The sequence below is a fragment of the Condylura cristata genome, unplaced genomic scaffold (genome assembly GCF_000260355.1).
Source record: "Condylura cristata isolate star-nosed mole 26May11 unplaced genomic scaffold, ConCri1.0 scaffold00009, whole genome shotgun sequence".
In the NCBI taxonomy this organism is placed as follows: Eukaryota; Metazoa; Chordata; class Mammalia; order Eulipotyphla; family Talpidae; genus Condylura; species Condylura cristata.
The window spans coordinates 11,778,898-11,805,067 of record NW_004567110.1 but is presented as its reverse complement, the minus strand read 5'-3'; the positions used below and the strand labels follow the sequence as shown (position 1 = coordinate 11,805,067).

General features: G+C 48.3%; 1 protein-coding gene across 2 annotated transcripts; it reads right to left on the bottom strand.

Annotated features, from left to right (window-relative positions):
* Positions 1-91: 91 nt before the first annotated feature.
* On the bottom strand, positions 92-20,940 carry LOC101633842 (chromosome unknown open reading frame, human C8orf76). Of its 2 annotated transcripts, XM_004679992.2 has the most exons (7): positions 20,793-20,940; positions 17,854-17,949; positions 16,222-16,365; positions 11,488-11,939; positions 6,971-7,103; positions 3,974-4,262; positions 719-805 (listed from the first exon to the last, which is right to left on the bottom strand). In XM_004679992.2, exons 1-6 carry the CDS (start codon positions 20,907-20,909, stop codon positions 4,053-4,055), a joined length of 1,152 nt encoding a protein of 383 aa, XP_004680049.1. In that variant the 5' UTR covers positions 20,910-20,940; the 3' UTR covers positions 719-805; positions 3,974-4,052. The 2 variants fall into 2 exon arrangements, with proteins under 2 accessions (XP_012578449.1, XP_004680049.1); XM_012722995.1 differs by lacking the exon at positions 3,974-4,262 and having other exon boundaries at positions 92-805; positions 20,793-20,922.
* Between the last annotated feature and the right edge of the window lie 5,230 nt (positions 20,941-26,170).

Genomic DNA, 26,170 nt, shown 5'->3' with positions numbered 1-26,170 from the left:
CTTGGGTTAGCTTCTGGGATGGGAGTGCGGGGCACATTCTGGAAGGTTCCGGGGAGGTAAAGGACAAAGTCAAGAAAATAGAACTGCTTTCTTCTATGTGCAGCTAACGCTTTAATATTGTCCCCAGACTCTCCCAGCACCCCAGAGACAGGTGCTGCAGACTTGGGTTTTACATATGGGTGAACGGAGGCGCTGAGCAGCACAGGGAGGGTCTGACCAAGGTACTCCTGCTTCCTGGCACCAGGAACAGCCCAGAAATTCAGGGTAGAGGGGTTCAGGAAGTTTGGGAATATTCCAGAAGTTTCTGGAAGAGTTAGAGAAACTCATCTTCCTTTTAAAGATGTAATGCTGGGGTGTCCCTGGGCTGATGAGCTAAGGACGAGGACCCAAAACCTGCCACAGCATGTCACGTGGTGCTTGTGAAAATGTCACACCAGGGAACACAAGCCCAGGCTTCCAGATGACGTGGACGAGGCAGTCCAGCAGCTTGAGGTCCTGCTTCGTAGAGCTGAGTGCGGGCCGGGGGTCCCTGGTGGCAGGGACCTGGGGCTTGAGGTGTCCGGATCTGAAAGTGGCCCTGGCCTAGAGCCCAGGCAGCCTCGAGCAAGAGGGGGACTCAGAACTGTCCTCACAGCCCTCAGACTACCTCGCAGACCCAGCGGCCTGAAGGACCACAAGCCTGTCATTCATTGTTTCTCAGAGTCACAGCGTCTTCTTTGTTCATGGTGTGGTTCTAGATCCTGATGGCACAGCCCCTCTGGGATATAAAGAACAAATGGTGAGGGGCCGGCCCAGCCTGATGCCCCTGAGAAAGAGAGAGAGAGAGAGAGAGAGAGAGAGAGAGAGAGTGGTGAGTGGCACAGATCCAGATTGTTCCAGAGAAGCCGCTCCAAACCCCTCACCTGCATCTTCCTGTTTCCAAACCCTGCCACACCCCCAAACCACCTCAGCTACCCCATTTCCAGCTCAGCAGCTTAGCATGGTGGCCCCAAGTCTCCATCCTCTGCAGGTCCTCCCGTCCACCCTGCCCTGTCCCCCGTGCTCCTGGCTCCCAGCCAAGTACAGGCATCTTGGCTTCTGTTTTCTTAAATCCTATTTCTGTCCTCACTTGCCCTTTTCCTCCTTAGTTTTTGAAAGCACCTCAATCGCCGGCCTGGTTTCTGAAGGGTTTTTAAGCCCGACCCCACTGCCGCTGTTACCCGGCCAGCACCATCAGGAGGTCAGTGGGGCCGGGCTCTGCAGAGCCCTCTCTAAACTGGCTCGCACAGCAGATGGAGGAAGTCCAGGAAGTTGAAGCTGGTGGGGTGCAGGAGTTCCAAAGCCCTGTTCTGCCTCCCGCACCCCGTCATTTCTCAAACACCCACCAGCCCCCCACACCGGGGGTTGGGGATCACAGCACCCACCTGCAGGTTCTTGGCCAGGCAGGTGGGGCCAGTGGGCCCCCCACCTCCCTGCTCGTAACTGTAGCTTCACGCAGTCCTCTTAGCCCCTGGCTTCACCTAGCGGCTCACAAACACCACTTGTCCTCTGGGCTCCCAGCTCGCACGTCCCTGCCAGCTGGGGAGGTCAGTGTGCTTCCTGAGGGCCAGTGGACTGTGAGTGGGGGCTTTCTGAGGCTGGGAGCAGAGGGAGCACGCCCCAAGATGGAGCCCCCCACCCCCAGCTGCAGGAACAGGCCTCCCACCCCCACGCCCCCACCGGTCCACCATGGCTGAGGCATACGAGCCAGAGACAAACCTTCATTCTTTAAGCCACAGAGCTTGGGGTTCTTTCTTATGGCACCGTGCCCCTCTCAGCGACTGCTGGCCAGCCTCCGGACTGCATGGCAGCGGGGCAGTCCACTCCTGGGATGGGTTCCCCGGGCCCCGCTACCCCCTGCTCTGGGCTTTCTTCAGAGGACACCATCTCTACCATGGGACAACGAGTGTCTTTGCACACCCGGCGAGCGGGCGGCCTGAAGCCAAGACAAGTCCTGATCCGAGTTTCCCCGCCTCCCCGACGCAGGCTTTCTCTGCTCCTGGCCACAGTCACACCCACGTCCCCTGGCAGGCCGCCACTGGGGCCGTCCTTGAACACAGGTGTCTCCACTCAGTGAAGGCCAAGGGTGTTTGGGTCGCCTCAAGTGTGGGATCTTCCGGGTATTAACCTTTAGCACAAAGTAAGATGTTGGCCGGTTAGTTCTGTAATTGTTTTCAACAAATGTTTAGTGGAGTGCCAGACACTGCACGGATACGAGCATGAAACAGCCCCAGTCTCTGGTTTTACGCAGAGGGAGCGATTATACTAGGGTAACTGAGGCCGACGTGGGAGAATGGAGCTCGGCTGAGGCCTGCCGCCTGGTCTCTTGGCCCGGGGAGGTTAAAGCGAAGGGACAACATGAGAGCGGAATATCCTTTAGCCTCATGACGGGGCTCCCCACTGGGTGGCCAGTGTGAGAGCCGAAAGGGTGATGTTATGGAACATCCAGGTTCTGGGCCAAGACAAAGCCCACGAGAGCCGAAGGCCGTGTGGCGAAGAGCATGGCCCGTCACGTCCCAAGGGCCACCCTCTACTAGCCTAGCACAGTGCAGGGCGCATACTAAGTGACTGTGAGACCCAGTGGGCGGCGGGCGGTGGAGAGCTGCTGAGGATTCGCCTCACTGTCAGCAGTTCCTAGACACTGAAATGTCTGTGAATCCTACAGAGCTTCCTATTACAGGTTAAGTGCCTAAACTTGCAATTGCTTGTGATGGTCATTAGCCCATTCTAAAAGCCATCCACACATAAACCAGACCAGACCTTTGCCAGTCTGAGGAAGGGGCCTGGGAAACTTTGGGGAATGAGCAGGCAAAGTAGGGGGATGTCATGAGGACCCCACATCTCTGCCCAGGGCTGGACTTCTCTTCCCTCTGCTGAGGAAAAACAAACAAGAGTTGTGCAGCACATTTGATGACATTTCTGGGCACTTCTGAGGGTGCTCTTCCATCCCAGAAGATCCAAGGGCAGAAGGCGCTTTGCATTCACAAAGGTACAGACGGCGGCTGCAGTTTGTGTGGCCGGCCAGAGGCTGCTTGCCCTGCCAGAAAGTCTCTGTCTGCCCTTTGTCCCAGACGATGTTTTCAAGGTTGTCTGCACAGCTAACACCCAGGAGGGGGGCGACTCACTCTGGAGCACAAGGCAGGTGCACTGACGGTCTGTGACAAAAGTGTGAGTTTCCTAAGCTCAGGGCCCGCTCCTGTCACCCACAACTGGGGGTGCGGCATGCACTTAGGCCTACATGTCTCACCCCTACCTGTCTGCTGGGCTGTGAGGAATAAAGTCAGTCCTTGGTCTTGGCCCAGGCGTCCCCTGTCCCCTGCCAGCACCCATGAACTGACAGGTGGACCTCCTGGTGGGGACCTCTGGGCCTTCACAGAACCTGGCAGTCCCTTCCTTGAAACCACTCACTGTCACATGTCTGCAACCCCGGTCATTTCTGAGGGGCTTATGTAGACAAGGGGGTCTTGCAGTACTCGTTACAATAAAGTAGTTTTTTAAAAAATTATAAAATCCCGGGCTCTCCGGGATTTTTCACAACAGGTTAAAGGACCTCACTATGAAGCTCTCCGAAGCCACTGTAGCACGAGTCCAATCCCAGCCCCGGAGGTGACCACATGGCGCGGCAGACCTCTCCTGACCCGCCCGCTGCTCCCCTCAGCAGTGTACTTCATCCATCTGCCTGTTCTGCTCCCCACTCTGTCTCCGGCGAATCCTCTCACCACCCTTGCACCTCTGGCCTATACCCCAGTTCTGTAAGCATATATCTAAAAATATATATATAAAATCCTGAAAGTCTCTTCTGTAAACGTTCCCAACAGATATTTCCTAAAGGGTAAGTTACAGTACCTGTAAGAGAATGGCAAAAACTCAAAGACAGAAAATCAAGAACTGAACACTGGAAATAATCTGGGAAAGAAGCCATTTCTATAAACATGAAAAATCATTTATAATTCACCATATTCCGTGATAGGCAGTGAATCCCGTCTGAAGTAGTAAGCGCGGCCAATGAGCGCAGCGCGCGCAAGGCGTCGTTCTCACCGGGCCGGCGCGGCCGGGAGCTGCGCGTCTGCACAGCGCGGGCTTCCAGGCGGGCCCAAGCGGGCCTTCGTCTTCCCGAACCACCTGTCTTCGAATTCTTCCGGCGACGCGGCCACCAGGGCGGCCAGGGCCGCGGAGCCGACGCACTTCACCTCCGTGTGAATCTCGTCTTTTATTTTTTCCGGGATGATATCTTCTCCCATAGCCTGCGACAGGAGGGGAAACACATCCCAGTGGAAGAGTCGCAGACGCGCACGGAGGACGCCGCCGGGGGTCAGGTGCAAAGGCTGTCCACGCAGCAGAAGCCGCGGCACGGCCAGACGCGCCCGCCAGGGCGGGGGCCGCGCAGAAGTGGCCGCCCCAGACCCGTGGGAGGGCGGTCCCAGGCCTCTCCTCTTTCCTCAAAGAGTCACGGGAGCGTTACACGGCAGCAGCACCGTCAGCTGACCACAGGGCCCAGCCTGTCCCAGGCCTTCTGCCCAGAGCAGGAAGGCACCGTGAGGGGCGCCCCCTCCTTGTCAAACAGTTGAGCACCAGAACTGGGCAGAACTGAAATGCTGCCGTGTGTGCGCCACGGACTCTTGCTTAGACGGTTTCCAAATAGGCCGAAGGCAGCAAACAGGTGAGCTGCAAGCAGCTGGGCCTGCCCTTTCCTGACCCTCTAGAAATGCTGCCCCAGCAAAACCTCAAGACTGGAAGAGCAGGCCTGCACTGGAGGCACCACACTGCCCCCTACTGTCCGACGCAGGTCAACGCGCTGCGCTAGTTTCTCCCATAAGACTTAACAAAACCAGAGATTATACCTGCACCCACTCTAAGAAATCAGCTCCCCCTTGGTAAGGACACTCACCTAAAACCTAGTCCCCAGCTACTGAATGCTGTCTGCCACGAAAGGATATAGAGCGTGACTTGGCAGGGATGTGGTGAGGGAAGTTAAGTCACTAGATTTGGACTAGATGATCTCAAAGGTTCCTGCACACGCCAAGGCCTGTGTGCTCACGAATATCAAATGGTGATGGGCTCGAAGCACACTCAGAGAACAGTCTCCACCCTTTAAATATTCAAGACCACACATAGTTTGCGGCAAGAGCTGACGAGACGAACAGCTTACCCATCAACATTTATTAAACTCAATATCTCATCACCTCTAAGACACCTTTTGTTTTTTTTTTTTTTTTACATTTCTAAAATCAAGATGCATCTTGTAACCACTAGCATGTCCCAATGTAAATGGCATCTTATTCTTCTTTTAGTGGCTCATCAAATAGTGATGCCTTATTGATGATGTCCTACTTTAGTAAAAAGTCTGGGATATAACACCCCAAAAGTTGTTTTTAAATTTTTTTAAATGGAATAATATTAATATCCAAACAAAGCAGTATTCAACAAGAGGAATAAGCAAGTACAGAGTCACAGGTATCAAAAAATCTGCAAAAATTTTTGATAATGTAAATATTTCAAAAAATGCCATAAACTCCAGAAAATATTTTAACATAGAAAAGATGAATAATTCTAATATAGATGAATCTCTCAAAAATTAATAAGAAAAACAGACACATACCAATAGGATAGTGAAGAAAACGCATGCCTAGGGATTTCACAAAATATAAACGGCCAATGAACATACCAAAAAATATCCATCTTAATAGCAACCCACAAACAGCAATGCTAAAGTGGCACTTCAACCAACCAAGCTGCAGATTTCAAAAAGTAATAACATTATGTTGGTTACTGTAAAGTTACTGTCATTACAGACCAGAATGACTGGATGTTGACAATTTCACGTGGTTCAAGGTAATCCAGAACCCGGAGTGGGAGACCCAGTGTTGTCAGACTCTCGGGGCACAGGGCGGGGCAGTCTTTCTGAGTGACAATTTGGAAAGGTCTTTCAAGGCTTTACAATGTCCATTCACTGAAAAATACAGTGCCCACAGACTCAGGGATCCCATTTCTGATAGCTGTTCTGGAATTGACAAGCGCACACGCTGATTTCGTAAAGTAAGTTCCGAACATCTGCTGACTGTCTCCCAGAGGCCCGAGGGGAAGATGGCGGGTCTGCCAGGGCAGCTGGCCATGGGCATCACCTGGGTAGAGAGCCACCAGCCCACCAGCCGAGCCCAACAAACTGAGATAAGTTGTCAAGTGTGCAAAAGGCACCCAGGAAAGAGTGGGTGGCCCCAAGAGAGGGGAAGGGGCCCAGAGGAGAGTCAGAGCCTGGCCATCCTGAAGGAGCAAAGCGCTTCCCGAAGGAAAGGTGAGGACAGACACTCACAGAGAGCTCTTCTCACGAGAAAGACCTGGGCTGTCAAGTTCCAATGACCTGCTAACAGGAACAAGCACGAGCAGCTGAAATACGTGCCTAATCTCCAGGGCCATCTTAAAGAAATTTCAACAGCATGTTTTTTAAAAAGCTAGTAAAACCTCTGACATTTGAAGTTCCCTGAAGCCATCCATGTAGTGACAGGGCAGAGAAGGAAATGGATTTGTGGCTGGAAACCGGTTCCAGCCTGGCCCTGCCACTTAACATCTGACCTGAGGCAAGTCACCCCTCTCTGGGCCCCCACCCCAGCTCTGCCTGTCCCCCAGGTGGTTGTGGAGACAAACAGAGGGAAAAGATGAAAGAGACGGTCCGTCTTTCAGCCAGCACCCAGAGAACAACTCTGCACGGCTCAGCCGGTCCAGACGAGCTCCAACAAGCGAAGCAATGTCAGCTCCTGGCTTCCAGCCCCCCTGCCAGAGGGAGGTGATGGAGGCCCCTTGGGGGGATTAAGTGATCAAAAGGCACGTGAGGGAGAGAGACAGAAGTCCTTCAGATCATGAGATCTGGCCTATTTTTTAAAAAAAATAGTGGCACTGGAGCCAACAACAACGTCTACAAGGCCTCATTTCACATAAACCTGGGGGACGCACTCACCTCAGCTATCAACTGCAAAGCATCTTCTTTGAAGCTGAACGCTTTCATTTTATCTTCAATTTCCTGCTGAGTCCTTAAGTTCCTCTCCAAAGCAAAGGATGTTTGCTGAGACTGGCTGAGCTGAAGCAAAAGTCTGAAAAACAGAGGCGTGCCCATGTAGGCCCCGAATAAAGGACAGAGGTGTGGAGACAATCTCAGGTGTGTTCGGCCGACGCCACCCCACCTGGCCACCCAGACATGCTGCTCCTGTGAATTCCAAATTGCCCCACTTTACACTGGAGAGGCATCGCTGCTTAAGTTAACAGACTGTGGAGTTTCTCGAAGAAATCTTAGAGAGCAAGACCTCAAAAGGGCTTCCTGCTTTCCAGGAGCCTCCTGCAGAAGTCAGGTGATGGAAAGCAAGAGCAGAGAAGAGCAAACTCCCAGTCACAGACTCCTCCCCAGAAGTGCCGGAGATCGGTGCTGTCTCTCTCTTGACTCTCGCACTTGGCCTCAGGGCCTCTTCAGACTGCCTGGCGACATCCCCCGAAACAGGGCCACATCTGTGAGGACCCGGTGACCCGGGGCCACATCTGTGAAGACCCCGTGACCCGGGGCCACATCTGTGAGGACCCCGTGGCCCGGGGCCACATCTGTGAGGACCCAGTGGCCTGGGGCCACATCTGTGAGGACCCCGTGACCGCTTCGCAAGTGCCTCTCCACTCACTTCCTCCTCATGATCACAGCTGTCTCTTTCCTCCTACCTGTCCTTCTCACATGCTTCCCACCTTCACTAGGCAATAATGGAAGGTTGGTGCAAAAGCTTCAAGGGTGTAACTTGCTGTAACGACATGTGGACACACTAGGGCGTGACCACCTCCGGAAGTCCAGTTTCCAGCCATCACCACATAAATGACCTGACCTCTTTATTCTCTTCACCCACCCCCTAGCCCCATTCCCTGCTGGAAACACAAATCTGTTCTGAATCTGTTTGTTTGTCCATCTGTTATGCTTCTTTATCTTCCACATCCCTGTGGCTTTTTAAGCTACTGAGCGTGGACATCTTCCCAGTCTCCCTCAGGCCGCCCGGTCCCTGCTGCTGTGCGGGAGCACCCGTCACGCCTCCCTCTCAGGCACCACGCTAGGTGGGGCAGAGGCTGGCAAGCAGAACAGGCTTCGTGGAATAGGAGATCCCCAGTATGATAACTGCAGGTAGAGACAAGTGCTACAAGCGAAACCCAACACAAGCCAGGCAAGTGTCTCCTGGGGTGGGACAGTGACGGAGGCTTCTCTGGGATTCCACTGGCGTGGAGGCCTGACTGGTGAGGAGCCAGCCCAAGAATACACGGGAGGAGAGCCCTGGAGGAGGGAGGAGGTTCAACCCATGAACTTGCTTGCTGTGTTTGAAAACCATGACGCCAGAACACAGCCGGGGAGAAAACTCTGTAGTAAATGAGGCAAAGTGGGGCCGACTCACATGGGGCCTGAGAGCCAGGGAGAGAAATGTGGACTTGCTGGAGCGCAAAGCAGCTGCTGAGCCTCCTAAATCGTGCTCGATTCCCATGGAGAGGTCACCGGCCGTCTCCCCAACCTGCTCCCAGCGCCTGCGTGGCCTCTAGAAGCAGTGACATCTCCGGCCCCTTTACAGTACTTGCCTTCTCCCTCAGGCTCCTGAAACGACTTGAAAAATACTGCTCATCTCATGTCCACTTGCTCCTCCACCCTCTGCAACCTGCCTCATTACCCATCACTACTGGATAGACCTCTCGTAGATCAACAACTCTGTGGTGTTGTGCGACCACCCCAGGCCGGGCAGGTTCACCGTCAGTTCTTCGAATTTGAAAGATTTTGGAGCCCGTGGCATCATGTCACAGGGCTGAATGGTGACAGGGAACCAGCCAGCAGGGAGACAGCAACTGAGCCCCCTTCCTGAGGGCCAGGCGGCCCCATGCGCCCCTCCCGCCTAGGACAGCTGTGCACACTTGCACATGCATGCACCCACGCGCAGGTGTTGTCAGGCACGCGCCCGTTACTGAGATCAAGGCTGCAGGTGATGGCCAAAGGCCAATGGCTTAAAAGCCTGACCAGCTTCATTTACCTTGCACACAGCTTCCAAGTGCGCTGCAAAGACTTAGCCCTAGCTGAGTCCCCGTTAGCATCTCACTGCTGAACTCTCTTCTGGAACTCTTCAATCCCTCACTCCCCTCCTCTGAGCCCAACCCCTGCAGCCATGGGTAGCCCCAGCTGGATGTCAGGCAGGCAGCTGGCCTCAGCAGGAGGACCCCAGATCACTACCTCCACCCCAAGTCTGCTCTGCCCCTGCTCCCTGAGATGGTGAGGACACCACCACCCTCCCAGCGCAGGGTCTCGGGGTTTTCCGGTCCCCTCTGCCCCACACACTCCCACCATCTCCCGTTTGTCCCTCCTGCAGTGACACCTGGTTCTTCTTTTCATCCCACTGCCCTGTCCTTCTTCAGGGCCTCAGCACCGCCTACCCACCAGCCCACAGCCTCATCTCTGGCGTCCCCAGTGCCAACCTCCTCACACCTTCTCCTGGCCACCGGGTCTCTCTAGAAATCCCAGCTTCTCATCACACCACTTCACATCACAAACCTTCAAATACCTCAGGCCTTCAGCATAAGAACCAAGCTCTTTCAGGTGACATTTAACGTTTTGTGCTAATAAAAACTAAAACCACAGAAGTACTAAAAGCTAACATTTACCAAGCACACTGCACATTAGAATAAGAGCTGCACATACTTTAATCCTCACCACGGCTCGCGTGGGTAGGCATTTCCCCTAATTCTGCATGTGACGCTCAGAGAGCTCAAGTAATTTGTGGGAAGGACACACAGCCGGCAAACAGACCAGTCCAGACTCATTCGCTCCTGCAGGGTAAGTGGAAGTGATGAGGATGTTTCTGCCCTCCTGCCATTAGCGTCTGTGACCGACACCGGCACTCTTACCTGTGCGCCTGGCACCTGCACATAGGTAGGCGTGCGGAGTGGCCGCACCAGAGCCGAGAACAGAGCAAGGCAGCAGAGCACAGAGCATGGAGACCAGTGGAGAGGAGAGAACTGGGAACGCCAGAGAGCCCGGGAAGAGTGACGAGTCGCCTCCCTGCCTGCCCGGCCCCTGCCCTGCGCTGGCTGCTCACGACAGGGGGTGCAGAATGGACTTTAAAGCCTGAAGAGGCCACGGGCTCCAGGCCTCCTTTCCGGGCCTGCCCGGGTCATGGAGAAGCTGCTCGAGGCCCTGCTGGTGCGACAGGTCCACGAGAGCAATTTATCAGGCGCCGTAGGGAGCTGACTCCAAGTCCTGCCTCCTACTTCCCAACTGCCCTGGCCTCGTGGGCTGCAGCCTCCCTGCCCCCCGCAATACCCCCAGCTCCCGGGGCTGCTCCGGCTGCACCAGACCCAGCCCCTGGCAGCACTGGGCACTTGGGGAAGATCCTGTGGCCTCGGCAAGACGCCAGAGAGAACGCGTGTTCTGGAGTCAGAGACCTGGGCCCGCACCTGGCAGCACCTTTTGGCCATGCCACTCTGGGGATGATGCCACCCTAGAGCGAGGAAGGCCAACGTGAAATGTAGACAAAGCTGGCACATGCTTCTCTAGGACAGCCCGCTGCAGTCTCTCCAGGACCCGCCCCAGGATCCCCGCATTGGCACTGACTGCTCCCCGGGCTTCTTCCTGCCTCGCCACACAGCGCCACACCCAATACGCCGCGTAGTGCCAGCTCCTGACCACACCAAGACTGTCCTCGACCCTGGTTAATGTCAGCAAAGGGGCGCTTTTTATGATCTTTGCAAGCAGTATGTCCTGGCACAGTTATTCGATGTACTTATGAATTAAAGTGACAAAGTCAGTGCCTAATAAACACCAGCCAACAAAGTTTAAAATCTGCCTAACAGATGCCGAACTTCTCAGCAAGCTTTACTGTTAATCAAGCTTTCTTAAATCCTCCAAAGTTAATAAAAAAAAATCTTTTAACTCTCAAAGAGTTGAAAAAAATCCTTTTTTTAAACTGTGGCATCACTTGAGTCCTAAGGGACTTCATCACAAATTACAGAAATTAATGGTCTCACCTTTCCCTTGAACTTTCACATGATATAGGTTCAAAGTGTTTGGAAATCCTATATTTTGGGGGTTCTTATAAAGTGAATTAAGCATCATTCACTTATTCACCTTTTGAGTGATTCAAACCAAAAGTTATTTTTCTTGAGTGGATTTTCTGTGGACCACAGGAGTGAAAAACTCCATGTTTAAACTACTGCTTCCTCTCTCTGTCAGTGTTTTACACAGTGAATTTTCTTTTGCTAGCTGTAATGTTTTCCAACTTTAACACTGTATCTAGGTCAATGATACCAGTGTATTCTGAGCAAATATAGATTGTGTCCAACTCTCACATACCAAAGGGCACAAAGGATTCCATGGAGACCACAGAAAAAAATCTGAAAAACAAATGCCAAGTGTCCAGCCTGCAACTTTCCAAGTTTGAAAACCCCCAAGGTGAGGTCAGTGAGACCTTCCGCACTTACCTGGCCCGAGTAAACGAGGCGCACGCTTTCACTTGCGTCTCCCACACCAACGCTTCCCCCTTCGTGGCCACGCCGCTCCGAGTGCTTCTAAGAGCTTTCTCGTCCTTCTCGTTATGCCTGCTGCTTGCTTCCACAGAGAACACAGAGCTTGCAAGCAATGTCTCAGGGGGACACGAAGGCCAGTCTTTTCCTGAGTGTGGACAGGAGGACTCGATACTTCTGTCACTGCAGGCAAAACTGTCCTGAGACGACGCAAAGGGACCCGACGGCACCAGCCCCAGCTTCAGGTACGCCTCTGCCAACCGGCCCCAGCTCCAAGGATTGAAAGGATGCAAAGAAATGAGTTTCTGTAGGCAGAAAATTGCCTCCTCCAAGTTTTGCAAACTTGAACAAATAGCAATCTGGAGGTAGAGCACGGTGGTCAGGTGGTCGGTGTTGGTCGCTCTGCTTTCCTGAGGAGGAAAACAAGGGTAAGAACTCTGAATGGCCCAACATTTCCCTTGTGAAAATGATGGTGCCTGGAAGCCCAGATTGTGCATGTTATAAATCAGAAGTATCTTTCAGCCACATCTAAGTTGCATGCACTTGGTATTTTTCAATAGCTCTTCGATGGAAACCGTAACCATCACCCGGCAAAAAAATCACCCGCCGTTCCCAGCCATCCTCATGTCCCAACATAACTCAGAAGACAACGGTCTAGAAAAGCTCACCAAAAACATGAATGATGATTTATTTTCAAATTTTAACAGTCTTTATTATCTTCCGCTGAAAGCCTCAAGTCAACTTTTTGATACCCTGGGCTAATGGTTCCATCTTAGTCTTCCAGGCTTTTCTAAAAATCTAAACTGAAATTTCCTTGAGGATCCAAACGTTCCCTACGCGCACGTTTTACTTGACTTAGACAAGACAGGCCTGCAGCTCTGTTTCACGATGCAGCATAATTGAATCCAAATGTCTCCCCTGGTAACGCGTACCAAGGCCAATTGTTTTTGGCCAGAGGGAGCTGCTTGGTTTCTTTCTGATCAGAAAAATCTTTTCCACCACCTCTTGCCTAACTTGCCATATGGCAAGAGCCTGGTGGAGGAGGGAAAACAGCCTTCTTTTCCTAAGTTAAAGTCTGTGGAGAGCAGATGACAAACTAAAATCATCTTTCAGTTGACTTTTTAAGTCTAAGGAAGAACTGGCCTGCTAGGATCCAGATCAAGCTCCCACACAGAACTCCACCAAGAAGAAAACAAGTAAAACTACCTGCCTGGCAGGGAGATGTGGGAGCCTGTGGAGGAGCCTACATATTCAGATGGTGAGTGAAGGCAGCAGGCGCTTGGCAGCGTGGCTCGGGGTACAACATGCCTGACGGTGGACGCCTGAGGCATGGTGGGGGCGTGCGTGATGGGCACACCTGTGCCTAGGCCAGGCATATCAGGGCAGCGCCCTGCTCAGGGAGCGCGCAGAGCATGCGGTGGAGAGACCATGAGAGAAAGTCAGAGTAAAGATCGGGCCTCCTGCCCGCCCTGCGTCTGGCTGCTGCACTACAATGGGGTAGAAAGATCACGAGGGCCTGGAACAGCCACTGAGGGCTCTGGGGCCTCGTGGCCTGCTCTGCCCGACCACCTGCCTGCACTCCAAGCTCCGTAAGGCTCTCTGTGGAATGCGGAGTTCCCAGTACACCTGGGCATAAATGATGTGTAGTAGCTAGAAGAATACAGTTTCTTGTCTTTTATTTAAAATAAAGCAACAAGTACAGACATTTGACAAGCCTACCTTTCTCCTCTCCCCAGTCTTTAGTGCTTTCCAGTGTTTAAAAACACTTTTATGTTAAGAAGCAAGTGTGTGCTGGGGTGGAGGTTGTGACATCAAGCTGTGGTTTTGATGTGAGGGTTTTGAAAGCATGTCCCCTGAACAGCTCTGGAAATTAAATTCCACTTTTTTTTTTCCCTAGAAAATCGCAACTCCTCCTGTACGGCGAAGATGAGGCCACTTGACATTCGCTGGGCACTGAGCAGAGTCAGGTGCTAGTCCAAGTGCTTTACTCCTTTCATCCACATGGGAGCCCTCTGCAATGGCCAGTGTGGGTGTGGGCGGCCCCCGGTATAAATGAGGCCACTGACTCAGGGGGCTGGGCAAGGCGCCTAAGTCACACGATGGTGGGGGGCAGAGCTGGCGGTCACAGCACCGGCTCGTAGACAGCCGACACCTGACAGGGTCCAGGCACCCCGCTAGACACTAGGTGCGTGCAGAGCATGGAGGCCGTTCACCTGTCTCCTTGGCTTTGAGCCCTGAACTAGGAACATGGCAGGACTAAAATAACTATTTGTGAAGAGCATAAAAGACCAAAAATCACTAATGGTCGGGAAGTAGTTTTCCTTCCACAGTTAAGTTTATCACAAAAACTTTTATCACTTATCTGCCACTCTCAGAGGATGTTTAAATTATTTAAGAAATAATTCTATTATAAATTTCACCCAAGGGCCCTCACTGGTGATGCAACAGGTTAAAACACAGCACTGCAAGCGAGCTGCAGCCGCTTCAGCACAAGTTCAATCCTCAGCCAGGGAGCTGACACAGGCCGCGGCAGACCTCTCCTGGCTCGCCGCTGCTCCCCTCAGCAGTGGACTTCGTTAGCTGGCTTGTTCTGCTCCCCACTCTGTCCCTGGTGAACCCTCTCGCGCCCCTCCCCTGCACCCCTGGCTTATACCCCAGTTCTTGTATGCATAAAGACATCTTTAAAAATAAATAAACTTCACCCAAAAATCACTTCGAGGAGAGTTGAGCCAACTTCAGAAGAAACTGTGAGCATAAAATGTTCAGACTCCGGGACCAGCTGCCTATTTCGCTCAGCGTGGCTCACAGACCTGCACCCCTACAAACCTAAGTGGCTAACACCCTGAGACAAACACCAGAAATGGCCAGAGCAAGCAACGGAAGAGGGTCCACGAGTAGGGGGAAATGAGGAAACAAAACTCATGAAACAAAACAAAACTCAGCACCAGGAAATGGGCAAACACGCGGAGAGGCATGGCCCATGGGACCACGTGAAGAGCCCCAAAGACAGGGGTGAGCCCCACAAGCCTCCCTGCCCGTTCCTTCCCCACAGGGAGCCAGAGGCCCACGGAGACGGTGGGCTTCTGACTGGCTTCCTCCTCCCTGGTAACCACCCCACGCTGGAGACCTGGCATCTGCGAACGACGACAGAAAGGGCCAGAAGAAACCAGAGCTCCCGGGCCCTGCCATGCAGTCGGCTGCCCTGCCTGCGGTGGTCGCGGCAGGGAGGACAGAGAGCACTGGCGGGTGGGAGACATGTGAGGTGAAGAGAGGCCATGGGAGAGAACAGAAGCCAAGACGGCAACTGAGCTCCGGAAAAAGGCACTCAAAGGGCCACAGCTGCAGGGGATCGCGGAGCAGCGCACAGGGTGAGCTGTGACACCCCCGTTCGTGCCAAGGCCCCTTCACTAAGGTTACCTTATGTTCTAGCTTGAGGCTAATCGGTAATCAGGAGAGAGGAGAAAGAGAAAAAACAAATACAGCTGTTGTCCATGCTCTTAAAAATCACTGCCAAAGTTTCCTCTCCCGGCAAGCGGCTGGAGTACTAAGCAGTGAACCCCTTGGCAAGCAAATGTCGGCTTCTCTTAGTGAAGAAGATGGAGGCGCTCAGGCAGCTCAGCCGCCTGAATAATTTAAGCTGAGGTGGGACCAGCTCCCCTGGGCTCAAGATCAGTGCCTCAACCCTCATTCATTCCTCAAGGGAGAAAACTGATCATTTTATAGACTAGGATTGCTCAACTGTGACCAATCCCCACAAAAAAATTAAGCCAGAAGTCATAGAAGTAAACCAAAAATGCCTTATTCTGGCAACAAAATCAAGCAGAATCTAGAATCGCAAAGAACTGCCTTTAAAAAGATTCTGCAAATTCCATTTAAAAATGAAAGTGAGGAGCCTCCCTGCTGGCACAACGGGTTAAAGTTCAGTGCTATGAAGCTGTCCTCAGCCACCACAGCTGTGTTCAATCCTGGCCAGGGAGCTGACCCATACGGCGCAGCAGACCACAGTACCTCTGCCTGTCCTGCTCCCCGCTCTGTCTCTGGTGAATCCGCTCACCCCCTGCACCTCTGGCCTGCACTCCAGCTCTTGTATGCATAAATAAATAAATATTTTTTAAAAATGAAAATGAAAAAGGACCCGCTCCAGGAGCACATAACTAAATAGGAACGATACAGAGATTAGCATGGCCCTGGCACAAGGGCCACCTGCAACTTCACGAGGTGCTGCAGATTTCAAAGTAAATGAAAATAAAAATGACTACTAAGTGTGGCTTAGTAAGGGATCAGTTGTTTTAGGGTAACTTTTTGTCTGTTTTTCAAAAGTAAAATGTTCACTGTAGCAACTCCAGAAAATAAAATCTAAAAGAAATTCTAAAGCAGAAAACAGATCGCTGATAAGCCTTCCACTCAGATTATCTATTCCTAACCAGAATAAATCTTTACAAATGAGACTTTCAGGCAGCGAAAAATATTAAGCACAAAACAGCAAAAACAAAAGAAAAAGTTGAGTAAGTGATTATGACTCAGAACTCCAAATTATTCATCAGAACAAAGTTCTTACACTGCTGACAATTTTCTGCTTCCCCAAACCTGAAGCATTTGCTACTAGGAAAACGTTTGTTTTGTTTGGAAAATATACTATTCAGCCATCCTTGGTATAGGAAAACAAAAAAATAAAGCGGTGAAACCACTCACCAGGTTTGTAGCGATCTCCAGCGCCTCTGCCGGCCTTCCCAGGTGAACAAGACACCGGGCCTGGCCTTCTTGGACATCCCTTTTCATGGCAAAATTGTTCGACGGCAATTTTTCAGAGATACTGGAATATTCCTGCAGTGCTTTCTGGCCAGTAGTAAAGGAAATAAAGAGAAGGGAAGTAAGAATGGTAGAAAACAACAGAGAAAGGAATTGTTATAGGCTTGATTTTTTCCGTACACATAGATGAGGTGGTAACTCACCCGACCATGAATTAAGCACGACTTGCACATTTCAGTCAGTGCTGCTTTTCTAGAGGATAGAGAAGCAGCTGGGGAATATTACTGCTACACCCACAGAAGGCGTCACCACATGGACCCTCCCTGATGGCGCAACAGGTTCAAGCACAGCACTATGGAGCTATCTGCAGCCACTGCAGCTTGAATTCAATCCCCGGCCAGGAAGCTGACCCACGTGGCGCAGCAGACCTCTCCTGTCTCACCCGCTGCTCCCCTCAGGAGTGGATTTCAGTCAATCTGCCTGTTTTGCTCCCCGTTCTGTCTCTGGTGAATCCTCTCACCCTCCTGCACCTCTGGTCTCTACCTCAGTTCAGTATGCATAAAAAAATAAATAAATCTTAAAAAAAAAAAAGACATCACAGCATAGCAGGAAGTGTGCTGATTCCAGCAGACCCAGGTTCGAATCCTAGTTTTGCATTAACTTACTGTGTAACCTTTTTGGCAGCAGAACAACAGAACTGTGGTGAAGATGAAATGAGACCTATGTGAAAAGCAACTTGTATCTGTTAGGGTTCCCCCTTTCCTCACACATTTTGGGGTGCTTTGCTCCTGTAGCATTATGAAGTACCTGTGCTTGCTAGCACATAACAAGGATACAGAAGTTGGAGAAACAGACCCACAAAATCCCAGTGTTGGAATTATAGGAAACAAAGCAAATTAGATGGAAACAAAGAGAAAAGGACAGAAACCTAGGACTCTAACATCCACAAAAGAGTAATTCATCTTCATAAACAGCCACTCCTAACTTAATACACTGCTATCTATACATATATAGTGTTTGTGTGTGTATATATGTTTACATAGCATATACACAGTATATATACACTATATATGAAATATATATATAAATACATATTTTAGTTTTGAAATAAAATGAGAATTTTGGGTTTTTTTTTAAAGAGTTATTTATTTATGCATACAAGAACCGGGGTACAGGCCAGAGGTGCGGGGAAGGGAGACAGAGCAGGGAGCAGAACAGGTGGACTGACTGAAATACGCTGCTGAAGGGAGCAGCAGACGGGTCAGGAGAGGTCAGCTGCGCCATGCAGGTCACCTCCCTGGCCGGGGATCCAACTCCTGCTGCAAAGGCTGCAGATCGCTTCACAGCACTGAGCTTTAACCCACTGCGTCACTAGGAGGGTCTAAGAATTTTGTTTTATTTCAAAATATATATATATAATATCGAAATATGTTTTTATTTTAACATATTATTATAAATTATTGTACATTTACTATAAGAAATAAAGTAAGTTATTATAACATATTTTACATATTAAGCAAATATATAAAATATTGGGCCCGTTTCAGTACCAATCTCATAGCTGCTGACTTCTACCTGATATTCGCGTCGTTTGTAGGCAAGGTCCCCTTTGAATTTCTTGATAGTGAGAGCTTCCACATCATCACTGCTCTCTGTTTCTTCATCAAACCACTAGAAATTGTGAAAATAGCAGATTATAGAGAAAGAAGCTGTGCTTTTCTGCCTCATATTCAAACGCAATTTCCCATATATAATTGATTAAACCTCAAAAAATAAGATATCTTCAAGATGAGACTCAGGACAACATCTGACAAAGCACGGCCATTTAAGTGCCATTCAGTTTTTACTAAAATCATCACAACAAACATACCAAAAATATGACGCTTCTCAATTAAAAAAAAAGAAATCAAACATGGATGGTTTTTAGCGCCATCGTGCTCAGTACAGGGCAGTGGTGCCTGGGAACCACTGCCAGCCACGCGAGTGAGCGCAGCTCACACTGGTCCCTTAGAATGATAGGTGTTTCCCTGTAGAGAAGGTTTAGAGCGGATGGAAAGGGGTTGACAACCCTTTATGGAACGGACATAAAAGCGGTATCGTCGGTACTGCGCTGTTCTGAGAATGCTGTGAAGGCAGAAAGCACAACTAAGCATCGTGGAGAGAGAAACACAAGCTGAGCGGGGATTCCGTGCTATCAAATGCCAAAAGACCGGTTGGAGAAAAATCTGAGGAAATGCTCGTGTGGTATATTTTACTCCCTTTTCTCCTGATTTAAACGCTATGGATAGAAAACAAAATGAGATGGAGCTTTCCTAATTACTGAGTAAAGGAATGTTGAGATGACAAAACAGGTGTGACAAAAAGCATGCCATATGTCAGATTTTCCAGCTCCAAAGAAGTTTCTCACCCTCCCTTTTACTCATAGTAAAGCACACTGAGACTGGAAAAAGTTTACCCCCAGTTAAGTGCTATTGTTTAGACTGTATCTACATTTGGGACAGTCCCACTATCTTGTCAAAATTGTTTGCTTCTGTTTCTAAAAGATGCCTGTCATCTTAGTGTACAGTCTCGCCATCGCAGTGGAGGAAGCCAGTGGCCACTGGCTCTGTCCTCCCTTGAACTGTCTACCTCAGAAAGGCCACACCCATGCTCCATGCTCTCCAGCCACATACTGCGTCAACCCCAGCAGCAGGCCTGCAGACACCCCTCAAATTTTCATTATCCTACTAGGAAACCATCAAGCAAAATTAGTTTTCAAATGATTTATTTTATTTCCCCACAGAACCAGCAGGTAATGAGAGGCTTCAAATACCCCTTTCTGTTAAGAGGAAGGAAAGAAGCGCTGTAGGACTAAGAGGCTAAGCATGTGGATAAGGCAAACAGCTGGCTCCACACTGCATCTGAGCAGGAGAAGACAGCAGAAATCCTACGAGATCAACCAATAGCTATGACACCACCTGACTTGAATAAGGCCTCTCTGAACTTATAAGCAGCGTCACTCACCAAACAATTTCTAAAGATATGTAACTGGGGGGGAGGGGGTATTTTATAAGTATAAAACACAACACACTTCACACTTGACCAACAATGATCTCATTTCAACTTCACAATAAGTTGGCAACCCAACCCAACAAGTAAGGCTTTTTCCCGTAATAATAAGTAAGGAACTGACATCTTGAAAGGGAGGTAGTAAAAGCCAAGGCTGGAATGCCAATGTCTTCTCTCATAACTAGGGCTTTATGCTTAGCCACATGACTTCCCAAGCCCATTCCTAGTTTTAATCTACATGATCAAGTTCTAATCATAACGGAAAGATTGACTGCAATGAGGAGAAAATGCCAGTGAAATAAAACAAAAATACAATTAAGCTGTTATTAGCTCCTGACATAAGTGCAATGGTTGTAAGAAATAAATGAGGGCCCTCCCTGGTGGCGCATGGGATAGGCTCAGCACTGCAAGCCAGCTGCAGCTGCTTCAGTGCAAGTTCAATCCCCTTGCCCAGCGGAGATCCACATGGCTGGACACACCTCTCCTGACCAGCCTGCTGCTCCCATCAGCAGGGAACCTTGTGATATGCCTGTTCTCCCCACTCTGTCTCTGGTGAATCCTGTCACCACCCCTGCACCTCTGGCCTGTACCCCAGTTCTGTCTGCATAAATAAATAAATCTTTAAAAAATAAAAGAGAGAGAAAATGTGTAAAGGAACTCATCAGGGTGCCTGACACAACTAAGTTTTTGATAAATAGTAGCTATTATTAGTCTGATAAAAAGTGTACTCAGATAATAATGCAAAGCAATATTCTACTAATTCAGAATATTCACAGATTTGCTATTAGTAATAGCTAGGCACTGTTTAGGGCATAAGGTTAAGAACCACTCCTATGTGCTCACATCACACTGGTTCCATGAGCTATAAGGGATACTGACAAGTGCTTTAATACAAATGAAAAGGGGTCAGAGACAAAAACACTGGAATGGGAGTGTAATCAGAAAAGACTTCCTTAAAGAGGCAGCATTTAAGATGCGCCTGGTTACATAGCTATAATTAAACGATTCTGACCATCAGCCGGGTGTCAACGCAGGTAGGTAGGAGCCATCGGGTGCTAAGGGGCCGTCACCATTTGGGTAGCAAACACCATTAAGCTTTGAAAAGTGGGCTGTGGCCGGAATTCTGGAGTCCTGCCTGCCTGTCCACGCAATCAGTGAAGGCGCAGGGGAGTTACTGACGATGTCAGAGAAGGGACGCGCGATCGTCCGAGCAGGAGACCTGCCAGACTCCAGGTACTGATCGCCGATATCGATAGCGGGGGCTGCCCGTACCCCTGGGGACCGCGGGGACCGGGTCTATCCGGTCGGAACAAGGGAACGCCCACTCCGCCCGCGGAAGGGAGGAGCGGGCGCGTGGGTGGGCACCGGGTGAGCCCGCAGGGCTGCTGTCGCCTGCGCCGCGAAGTTACGGGTCGGCAGGGAGCCAACCCGGGCCCTGGGCTGGGCGAGGTGCCCGGCCCTCTCACCTGAGGCTCGCAGCGCTTGGCGTGGTACGACGAGGGCGGGCCCGCCGGCCGCTCTGGCCGCTCTTCGAACACCGAGTCCTCGAACTCGCCGCCGAACAACCAGCACCCGGACTCCATCCCGCGCCCACCGCAGGAGCATAGAGACGAGGCGGCACCTAGAGCGGCGCCCAAGGCGTGCCAACCCGGAAGGAGCTGGGCCGCCGAGGCCCAGTGCGAGGCATTCTGGGACTTGTAGTCGATGGAGGGGCCCAAAAATAACTTGGCCTCCTGCAGGTTGGGAGTAATAGTTGAACTGAGCTCAAATTCACCAGAGGATCATTTGTCTTCTCCATTTCAGGAGATGGACAGAACACATGCATCAGAATATACTGACCGGGCCCTCCCTGGTGGCGCAACGGGTTAGGACACACAGCATTGCAAGCTGGCAGCGGCAGCCGCTATAGTGCGAGTTCGATCCCTCGTGTCAGAGGTGACCCCCATGGCGCCACAGACCTCTCCCGACCGCCCAGTACACCTCGTGGATCTGCCTGTTCTGCTCCCCATTCTGTCTGTGGTGAAGCCTCTCACCGCCCCTGGGCCTCTGGCTTGTACTCCAGTTCTGTGTGAACAAATCTTTTTAAAAAAAAAATACTGACCCTAGGGGAGCTGAGTTCTTAGATGCCTTTTTTTCATCGTTGACAATATCATCCACTAGCCCTATGACCTAACTTTACCCTTTGAAGAGCTAGAAAAAGAAGTGCAAACTAAACAAAGTTAGCAGAAGGAAGGAAAAAATAAAAATTCCAATGGTGATAAAGTAATAAAAGAAAAACAATAAACCTCAAAATTGTTTTTTTTTTCCAATGGGTCATTTCAGTTGCCAAGCCTTTAGCTAGACTGACAAAGAAAACAGAAATAACTAAAATCAGAAATGAAAGTGGGAACATCTGACCTTCAGATAAGAAAAAGATTATAAGAGAATATGGTATGAACAAAAATAAAGAACCTCAATGGACAAATTTTTAGAAACATATAAATTATTTAACCTGCCTCAAGAATAGAGGCACCTCTCTGGTGGCGCAAGGTTTAAAAGCACTATCAGGGCCCTCCCTGGTGGCACAGTGGTTAGAGCACAGCACTGAGAAGCTGAAGCCACTTCAGCATGAGTTTGATCCCCAGCCCGAAGGTGACCCACATGGTGCGGCAGACCTCTCCTGACCCGTGGGCTGCTCTCCTCAGCAGTGTACTTTGACAGTCTATCTGTTCTGCTCCCACTGACTCTGGCAAACCCTTTTACCACCTCTGCACCTCTGACCTATACCCCAGTTCTGTGTGAATAAATGAATAAATCTTTAAAATAAAAAAAAACACTATCAAACTACTATACATGAGCTGATCCCCAGCCAAGGAACTCACCCACATAGCGCAGCAGACCTCTCCTGTCTTACGTGCTGCTCCCTCAGCAGTATATCTCAGGAGATCCACCTGGTATGCTCCCCATCTGTTCTGGTGAATCCTCTCTCACACACACTTTCCCACTCTACCTCCTTGGCCTACACTCCAGTTCTTGTATACATAAATAAATAAAAATAAGTTTTTTGAAAAGATGAAATAGAAAATCTCAACAGACCTGTAAGAAATTGAATTAGTAATTAAAAACCTCTCAACAAAAAAGTTTATATACAGATGACAGTACTAGACAGAATTAACACTAATCCTTTGCAAACACCTCAAAAGAGAAGAGCAGGGGAACATTTCAGAACTTGTTCTAGGAGAACACCATTACCCTGATATCAGCCATATGAAAACATTTCAAGAGATATTTATCATAGGTATCTTGGTAGCAGGTGGATGCAGTAACATATACCTGGGGCTCTCCCTGGCTGTGCAACAGGTTAAAGCACAGCACTGTGAGGCTGTCCACAGCCTCTTCGGCACTAATTCAATCCCCGCCCGAGGTGATCCACATAGCACAGCAGACCTCTCCTGACTCACCCGCTGCTCCCCTCAGCAGTGTAATTCATCTATATGCCTGCCCTGCTTCCTCCTGTCTCTGGTGAACCGCTCACCCTCCAGCACCTCTGGCCTGTACCCCAGTTCTACATGCATAAATAAATAAGTCTTAAAACAAATACACCTGAAAGGTGTGATCCATAGGTCTAAATCATATGCAGTGTTGTAAACCAAGGTTACCTCAAAACAAAAAAAAATTTTAACTGTGAGACAGTTACAGACCAATATCCCCCATGAATATAAGTGTAAAAAACTTAATAAAATGTTAACAAACTAACTCCAATAGTATTTTAAAAGGATAATATACTATAAACAAGTAATATTTATCCTAGGAATATGAGTGGTTCAACATATTTTTAAAAATCAATGTAGTACAGCATATTAATAGAACAAAGTGGGGGAAGCCATCTGATCATCTCAATTGATACAGAAAAATGTTTTTATAAAACCCAATAGCCTTTCATGATAAAAAAAAAATGTTAGAAACCCTAAATAGAAATTCTTTAACATGAGAAAGGGACCTTTATGGAAAAAAACACCACACAGATTACATCATATTTAATACTAAGACTGAAAGTTTACTATTATGACCAGAAATTAGACAAAGGTGCCCTCTTTCATTACTACTATATTAGAAGCTCTAGCAGAGCAATCAGACAATGAATAAAAACATCCAAATTAGAAAGGAATAAAATTACACCCATTCACAGATAACAAAATTCTATCCATAGAAAATCCCAAAGAATCCATAAGAAATCTATTAGAGATAATAAATAAATTTAGCAAAGTTGGAGATTGTAAGATCAAAAAGGCAAAAATCAGCTGTGTTTCTACATGCCAGTAATGAACAATCCAGAAAGGAAATTAAGAAGACAGCTCCATTAACAGTTGCATCTAACACAAACAAACAAACAAACAAAAAAAAACAGACCTATAAATAAAGGAGGTTAAAAAATTGCATATTAAAAACTAGAAAGCATTGCTGAAAGAAATTAAAGGCTAAATAAATATAAAGACATCCTATGTTAATAGATAGGAATATTTAATATTGTTAAGATGCCAACACTACCCAAAGCAATCTATAGATTCAAAATAACTCCATAGTTAATAATGCAAACTTGCAACAACTCTTTTTTGCATAAATGGAAATGCCAACCTTCAAATTTATATGGAATTGTGAGAGGCCCTAAATAGACAAAAAAAATCTTGAAAAACAGAAAACGGGATTCATGATTTGAAAACTTAACACAAAGTTCCAATAATCAAAACAGTGTGGTATACTGACATAGACATATAGACCAACAGAATAGAACTGAGAACCCAGAAATAAACCTTCATATATATAGCCAATGGAGTAAGAGAGTTCTTCAAAAGATGGTGCCTACATAACTGGAGTGCCACATGCAGGGGCATGAAATTGAACCTCTTACCTCATACCACAAAAAATTTACTCACAATGGATTAATGTCCTAAATATAAGAACTAAAATTACAAAGCCTTTAAAAGACAAAGTAAATCATAATGACCTTGGGTTTGGCAATGGATTCTTACATACACATCAAAAGCATAAACTACTAAAGTAAAAGTGGATACCTTGGCCTTCATCAAAATTAAAATTGTGCTTCAAAGGACATTATCAATAAAGTGAAAAATCACCTACAGGAGGACAGAAAATACACTCACTTCTTATTATTCACATAGTTATATTCTATAAAATCATCACCAGCACTAAATAAGTGAATACTGAACAAATGTTCCTAGGTTAAGATCTTAGGAGATTCTAGTGACACTTGTTATCAGTTGATCAATACTTAACCTTTTAAAATGTGTGTTTCTGTTGAAAGACACCTTATTTAATTTATTTAATTTTCCTGGTGTTTTGTTCACACTGAATTCAGTCAACAGCACTGTATCTCATGCCTGAATGAAATTACCTGGCAGTTATGTTCTCCACCAAGCACCTCACAACCTTCACCAACAAAAAGCCCCAAATATGAAAAATATTGTATGACTATCTTGCCAATAAATAAAAAGTATGTAAGGGCACGTGAGTGATTTGGTGATGGGAAGCCCATGGGGATTATAACTGAGATGGAAAAAGGCACAAAACAATGTAAAAATAAACTATTATATTGAAAGAAAGACAGGAAGGAAGGAAAGGAAGGAGAGAGAGAGAAAGAGAAAGATATGGCACTAAACAGACTTCCTGAAGATGCGTCCTTCCAAGGTGAGGACTGAGCCAGCAGGGTTCAGCCCTTCTAGTCACCTCAGCTGGGAATGCAAATTCCTGCCCCTGTGTGCATGGGCCCTAGTGAGCACAAAAGTGCTGTGTCGACTTTGGGGTGTACAGATACATCTTAATGAATAGGCAAGTTATCATACAGAATTTGCAAATCACATAGGTATAACATCTAGAAAATATAGAGAACCTTTAAATGGTACAACAAAAAGACAACTCAATTGAAAACTGAGCAAAGGACTTGATAAACGTTTCTCCAAAAAGATAAATGGTCTATAACCACATGAAAAGATGCTCAACATCATTAGTCATTACGGAAGCACAAATCAAAACCACATTGAGATATTCTCTCACATCTACTAGGATGGTGGTAATTTCAAAAACTGAAGACCTATTTGGTGGCCTAGGGCTTAAGCATCAGCATTATAACCACTAGGCTCTGAGTTTGATCCCCAGCCAGGGAGCTGACCCACATGGCACAGCAGACCTCTCCTATCTCGCCCGCTGCTCCCCTCAGCAGAGTACTTCAGTAGATCTTCCTGTGCTCTCCACTCTGTCTCTGGTGAATCCTCTCACCCCCTGCACTTCTGGTCTACATCCCAGTTTTCTAGAAAATAAGTAAGTATATATGTGTGTGTGTATATATATATATATATTTTTTTTTTTTAATTTCAAAAACTGAAAAAGGCAAGGAAGGATGGGAGAAATTGGAATCTTAATGTGGCAGGTGCACACATTAAGGAATATTCGTCATACAAAGTAATGTCTTCTTGGTACATGCTTCAACATGGATGAAACTTGAAAACATTATTAAGTCAGACACCAAACAAGAAGTATTGTAAAATTCCACTTATTTGAAACATCAAGGATAGGCAAATTCATAGAAACAGAAAGTGGATTAAAGGTTACCAGGAGCTGGGGGGAGAAGGGAATGGGTACTTATTGCTTAATGGTTACAGCGTTTCTGTTTGGGATGACAAAAAAGTGTTGGAAATAGTGATGACAGGTTGCCCAACACCATGAATATGAATATAATTAATACCATTGAATTATACACTTAAAAATGGGTAGTACGGCAAATTATACACATTTGATCATCAAAAAAAAAATCAGTTAATGGGAAAAAAAAATCACTGAAAACTACAAA

What these genes read in the sequence shown, in the direction of transcription:
- LOC101633842 (XM_004679992.2), bottom strand. Translation starts at nt 20,909, where the DNA reads ATGGAGTCCGGGTGCTGGTTGTTCGGCGGCGAGTTCGAGGACTCGGTG. An exon ending in CCAAGCGCTGCGAGCCTCAG is followed by an intron (nt 17,950 to 20,792) that starts GTGAGAGGGCCG and finishes CACAATTTCTAG; the next exon opens with TGGTTTGATGAAGAAACAGA. An exon ending in ACAAACGACGCGAATATCAG is followed by an intron (nt 16,366 to 17,853) that starts GTAGAAGTCAGC and finishes ACTACTGGCCAG; the next exon opens with AAAGCACTGCAGGAATATTC.